Below are 6086 nucleotides of genomic sequence, written 5' to 3'. Positions count from 1 at the left end.
GAACAGACAGGAACAGGATCCAGATCAGGCAGGAACAGACAGGAACAGGATCCAGGCTTCCAAGCATCAAAGAGCTCCCAGGCGGGTTCAGAGTCTGACAGGGTCCAGGTGGTCACCAGGTGGTCACGCACAGGAGCAGACAGGATCAGGTGCAGACGGGCAGGCTCAGTGGCAGAGGGTAACCGAGACAGGACGTGGAACCGGAACTTGATGCAGGACCTTTAAAGTGGTCTCCACCTTGGAGCCAGGCTTACTTGGATAAAAACTGAACCTCCCCGCATATTGAGCCAAAAACCCAGAGGACTCCGCGGGGGAGGAACAGTGGACGATCAGGAGACGAGACAAACACAAAACCCTTTTTCCACTGGCTGCTAGGATCCAGGACACGAACCATGAAATAAAACTGAACTGACAGGCTAACAGAAAAACAGTTAATGATTCGGCACTGAATGCTCAGTGTGAACTGAATAAAACCAAGAGGAAACGGGTGAGAGGAATGAATTATAATTGAGGCAGGGAGGGAAAACGGCAGGTGAAAGGAATTACTAATTAAGGGAGAGCAAACAGGCCAGATCATGACAAAAACATTAGTTTGGTTCTGCTTGCTGGTCCTGTGGACCAAATCTGAAATGTGATTGGTTAAGGAAAACATTCCTCACTAATATTGTTAAGGTGACTCTGAAGGCCTGGGCAGATCCGGCTTCCTCCCACAGTCCAAAAACACGACTGTTAGGTTAACTGGCTTCTCTAGATTCTCCTTAGGTGTTAATGAATGGTTGTTTGTCCTGTTTGTCTCTGTGTTTCCCTGCGATGGACTGGAGACCTGTCCAGGGTGGACCCCGCCTCTCGCCCGTAGACACCAGCACCCTTCGTGACCCTGCTTGGGATAAGCGTGACATAAACTGGATGGATAATCCAACTTCAAAAAAATAGAAAATTATGTTTAGCATTAATTCTTCTCCACGTTTCCGTTTAGTAAAACCTATTTTTTAAAGGACTGGTGCAGTCGGGGAGTTTGTTTTAGATATTTATGGAAACAGGATTAAATCGGAGGTAACTGGACTTTCCTTCAGTTCTTCTGAAGACGTTTCAACACTTATCCAGGAGTCATTGTCAGCTGTGTCTGATTTCACTAAAACAGGCTGTAAATTGGAGCTCTAATGTTTTAAAGAACATGGACGTCCGTCCTCCTCAGCACATTCCAAGTCAGACGCAAATCAAAGACCCAGTCGTCTTTTGCTTCATGTGTTCAGCCATTTTGAATGAGGAGCAGTGTGCTTCAGTAGTTCGGACATGGAACCCATTCCAAAGTAACTACAGACCTGAATGACTGAGGACTTTATGAAGGCATCTTTCTAGTTCCTTTTTGTGTCTCTGTGCAGATTACAGTTTTCAGGATGGGCTCAGAGGGGCAGCAGGACATCGAGATGTCCATCCTCACAGCTCTGCTGAAAGGTAACCATGGTGATGATGCCAAGTGTTGTTAAACAATCAGACGGCATGAACCGTGACTCACATCATGACTTCAGGTACCAATGCTTCTGCCTCCGATCAGCTGAGCCTGGCTCTGGCCTGGAACCGAGTGGACATCGCTCGTAGTCAGATCTTTGTCTACGGCCTCCACTGGCCTGTAAGTTCCCACCATACACGCCCTTCAGGTTGTTGGTGTTTTCTGACTTCAGTATTTCTTGTCTCCAGCCTGTGAGCGCCTTAACGGCTGATCGGCCTAAAAGCCCGGCAGCCCAGCGCCCGGCAGCAGCAGCAGCTAAAGGGAAAGCTAGAGGAAAGAAAGGGAAAGGAGCTAAAACCAAACCAGAACCACCGGAGGAGACCGACCCACGGAAACTGGAGCTGCTCAACTGGGTAAGATCCTGGCAGCACCCAGTAGAGAGACGTTTGCTGGAGCAGAGCAGAGAATCTATGATAATGATGCTGGTTTTCTGGTGGACAGGTTAACTCTTTGGAACAAGCCATGATGGATGCTCTGGTGTTGGACAGGGTGGATTTTGTCAAGCTTCTGATTGAAAACGGCGTCAACATCCATCACTTCCTGACAATACCACGTTTAGAAGAACTGTACAACACAGTAAGACTAAAAAACATGCCTGCTGTGTAACACCTTTCTGCCGGGACTGAGATTCAGGATTTAAACTAGTTCAGTAAAACATTTTTAGAAAAACTGTCCTAATGAGTCTGCAGGCTCCGCTGTCCACTTGTTACCTCATCCTGTTCAGATAGATTGCTGAGCTTTTGTATGTTTAGAAGTTGTAGAGTAAATATTTCTAAGAACATCTGTTTAATTTTGATTAAAGAAAATATTTAGTCAAACTTCATTAAAGTATGAATCAAATGCTCTTTATTTTTTGCTGCAGATGTTCTGTTCTCTATATTCACTTATATCCCTGCTGCTTTAACCTTAATCTGATCCACTGACATACAAAGCTTTTGAAATATCATTTTCAGATTACAGAGAAGCTCTTTGCGCCTTTTATTGTGCGCCGCTTAGCGTTAGGGTTTAGCTGCGGAAAGATCAGGGTCCAGTTGGAGATGCTTAGAGTTTAATTCTTGGGTCTCTTTGATGTGTCTCTGTAGAAGCTGGGACCTGCAAACACGCTGCACTTTGTGGTCCGAGATGTCAAGAAGGTGAGTGCTGTCACCCGAGGTCTTTGGACACATTTAGCAAACACCTTTAACACTGTATTCCTCCACTGTTTAACATTCAACCTACTGCAGAATCAGTATGACTGAATGCAAATGTTAGACCTCACACTGAATAGATTTAGAGCCTAACACCATAACAAAGTGGAACGTTATTAGCAAATTACTTTTGCCCACCAAACCTTGGAAAGGTTATCACGTCTTCTCAGAACCATCTTTCCATAAACCAAGACAGGAATTCTCAGCAGGAAAGGATGACCCAAAATGTTCAACTCGAGGTCAATTCTGGGAAAATTGACCTAATTTGGTCTTAATGAACAGGCCCAGCAGAAACACCTCACTCTTACTATTAATTACAGCAGTGGAGGATTGATGATCTAGGCTTCTGCTTCAGCTGCGAGACTTGGGTACCTTGCAGTCAGGACCAGGTCCTCCTTTGTAGATCAAAGTAACCTAGAGTCCAGTGAGTCATATCAATGTCATGATTTTATCAAGAGCTCAGACCCACATGCAGATAAACCAGTCCAGAGAGACAAGGGAAAAAGTTTAACAGGTTTATTGAGAAGTGTTGTGGAGGTTCCAGTGTTGCTCTGAAGACTGCTCCACGGGAACTGAAAGGTGAGGGGAAGACACTGCGGTTAGTTCAGGTTCAGTGAGAGAATTGATTCTCGAACTTGAAGAGGGGAAAAGGTTGGCAGACTCACGTTTCCAGAGATTAGGTTTACTCTTAGACTCCAGCAGGTGAGGAATGTGTTCCGGTGTTTGTCTCATACGGTGGAGGGCGGACAGGGTTACCCAGAATGCGGTTGTTTGTAGATGAACGGAGAAAGACTGACTGCCACTCAGATTTCCTGCGGTACGTGAACGGACTGTTGTGCAAATGAATCCCTTGCTCAGTATGAAGCTCAAACGTTTCCTCTGGGAAAAGTGGATCCAAACCGGTGGTTTGGATCCTCAGCTCAGTTTGAAGCTCAGTTGATCCTGCCAGGGAGAGAAGGTCCCGAAAAATCCAGTTTGCAGGATGACTTCCCAAAACAGGCAAACACTCTGGCGTCAAGTTAGTGGCAGTCAGCGGCTTAAGAACACTCCTTTAACGAGGTAACCCCTTGCAGGTGTGTGAGGAGGAGAATCAGAACCAGGCGCCACCTGGTGGAGGAAGGAAGACAAACACACAGAAACACAGACCACACAGACTGGAGTCCTAACAATCAAAGGTTTAGAGTCTTTCCAACAGGAAGAGCTGAGACCAAACTTGGTGATTGAAAGATACACTTTCCCAGAGAGCAGGACTGGGCAAGGCAGTCATTTCCAAATTGTCAAATATTGGCGGCTTGTCAAGCTCTCTACCCTTCAGATAGAAACAGAGGTATCCTTCTCATCATATATTGATGCCAGGGTGCTTGAGAGGCTTTGGCAGGAAAAAAAAATTACCTCTATGCCTAAACCTAAACAAACACCAGCATGAATGTTACGAACACTCCTAAAGCTACCAACAGGAACATTGTGGGCTAAAATTCTGATTGAAGATCAAGGCAATGTTTTGTGACACAATGTCCTCAAACTCTCATTCATCCCCGTATCGATAAAAGACGAAAAGGATACTATCGTTGCACAAGTATGTAATGTGTCACTCCAAAAAAAGGTCAATGTTTGATGTGTTCAGAGATAGAATGTGTTGGACAGGAACCCTAATATGAACTAAAATAACTCCCATCTTTGCTCCAGAGAAAACATCTTTAGAGAATCATTCAGAATATTCTTTAGCTTCAGAGGTTATATATGTACACTGAGTTCTGTTTGGTATTAATTGGTGTGTTCTTTCAGGGGAATCTTCCTCCTGATTACCAGATAACACTGATTGACATCGGGCTGGTTCTGGAGTTCCTAATGGGTGGAGCATACCGCTGCAATTACACCAGGAAGAATTTCAGGACACTGTACAACAACCTGTATGGACTCAAAAGAGTGAGTAAGGGTGGAGGAGGAAAGAGCTCCACAGGATGGAGGGCAGAAGTTAATATCAGTTTGTTCTGATCCGGGTTCCTAACCTGTCGAAATGAATGAGAAATTCAGCACAACAGAAAACTAATCAGACATCTACTCTCTCATTTCTGTGCTTTCTTGGTTATAGCCTAAAGCTCTGAAGCTGCTTGGAATGGAGGTAAGTCGTTGATAATAAACTGAAATGCTGAACATAGGAAGTCATCACATGTTCTGATCTCTGTTTATTCTGCAGGACGATGAGCCGCGACCAAAGGGTAAAGGGAAAAAAAGCAAGAAGAAGGAGGAGGAAGTAGATATTGACGTAGATGACCCTGAGGTCAGCAGGTTTCAGTATCCCTTCCATGAGCTGATGGTGTGGGCAGTACTGATGAAGCGCCAGAAGATGGCGCTGTTCCTGTGGCAGAGAGGTGAGGAGGCTATGGCTAAAGCTCTGGTAGCCTGTAAACTCTATAAGGCCATGGCTCACGAGTCCTCCCAGAGCGAGCTGGTGGACGACATCTATCAGGATCTGGAGAACAACTCAAAGTGAGTTCCATCAAAGGTCTGGTTCTGTTTGCTATATATGGACCATTAGTTCTGTTTTGATCGGATATTTTTTTGTAAAGCTTATTTTTCCATCTTACCAAGACTTGCAATCTTATATCAAGCCAAAATGTCTTTTTCAGTTGTTTTGGAGTTTTATATAGTGCAAGATCGGATTCTAATAATTAATAATCTTCTTTAATGAGGAAACTGCTTGAATTAAATGCAATAATCAGCCAGAGCAGTAAAACAGTTGCACTCATTATCATCTGGTCTTAAGTGCATTTGTCTTACTGCACTATGTTATAACCATAGCTTGACTAAGGGCAAGGGGGGGCAACATCAAAACCTTCATCTTATAGGTTTCTAAGATCAATTTATTTGTTTGATTTTCTTTAGCCAACACAAAAAGTTGCAGGAAACATCTTAATATAACTAAAAGTAAAAACACAAGTTGACTGACAGCTACAGTGAGTCACTGAACAAAACAGGTAGCACTTTAGAAGGTTACAAACATTAAAGGGTGCTACAACAAGAACAGCTATCAAAGCCTGGCAAAGATGTCAAGCAAAGAGGCAAGCTGCTCAACATAACCCCGCCATGCCGTCAACGAGGGAGTCCTGCGACCTTCCCCTATAGGTCACTACTCAATACCTACCTCTCACTACACTCACTTCTGAATTGAGTCCCCTTGATGAGGATGTAGGTATAACTACATCCTAAAGGCTGGTTTATGCGTTTATGCTCAGAAACCAGTTCGTCTGCGTGTGTGTCCCAGTTAACGCAGATATGCCCCGCCCCTTCTGCAGACACTATGCGTATTTCCTGTTTGGTTCCTTACCGGCTTGTTCTGTTTGTCTGACCTCCATTGTGGAAAACGACTGGTGATTTTAGCAAAAATT

General features: G+C 44.4%; 1 protein-coding gene across 1 annotated transcript in view; it reads left to right on the top strand.

The window, feature by feature from the left end:
• LOC107096258 (transient receptor potential cation channel subfamily M member 1-like) overlaps nucleotides 1-6086 on the top strand; it is a 37870-nt gene that overhangs the window by 12988 nt on the left and 18796 nt on the right. The window contains exons 9-16 of the mRNA XM_015392838.1: nucleotides 1383-1455; nucleotides 1530-1630; nucleotides 1699-1863; nucleotides 1952-2086; nucleotides 2593-2643; nucleotides 4483-4623; nucleotides 4790-4819; nucleotides 4895-5187. Of these exons, the coding sequence (XP_015248324.1) occupies nucleotides 1383-1455; nucleotides 1530-1630; nucleotides 1699-1863; nucleotides 1952-2086; nucleotides 2593-2643; nucleotides 4483-4623; nucleotides 4790-4819; nucleotides 4895-5187 (989 nt within the window). The remainder of the gene's footprint in view (nucleotides 1-1382; nucleotides 1456-1529; nucleotides 1631-1698; nucleotides 1864-1951; nucleotides 2087-2592; nucleotides 2644-4482; nucleotides 4624-4789; nucleotides 4820-4894; nucleotides 5188-6086) is intronic.

Source organism: Cyprinodon variegatus, unplaced genomic scaffold, assembly GCF_000732505.1.
Source record: "Cyprinodon variegatus isolate N-32 unplaced genomic scaffold, C_variegatus-1.0 Scaffold609, whole genome shotgun sequence".
Taxonomy (NCBI): Eukaryota; Metazoa; Chordata; class Actinopteri; order Cyprinodontiformes; family Cyprinodontidae; genus Cyprinodon; species Cyprinodon variegatus.
This window is presented reverse-complemented; position numbering and strand designations above follow the sequence as displayed.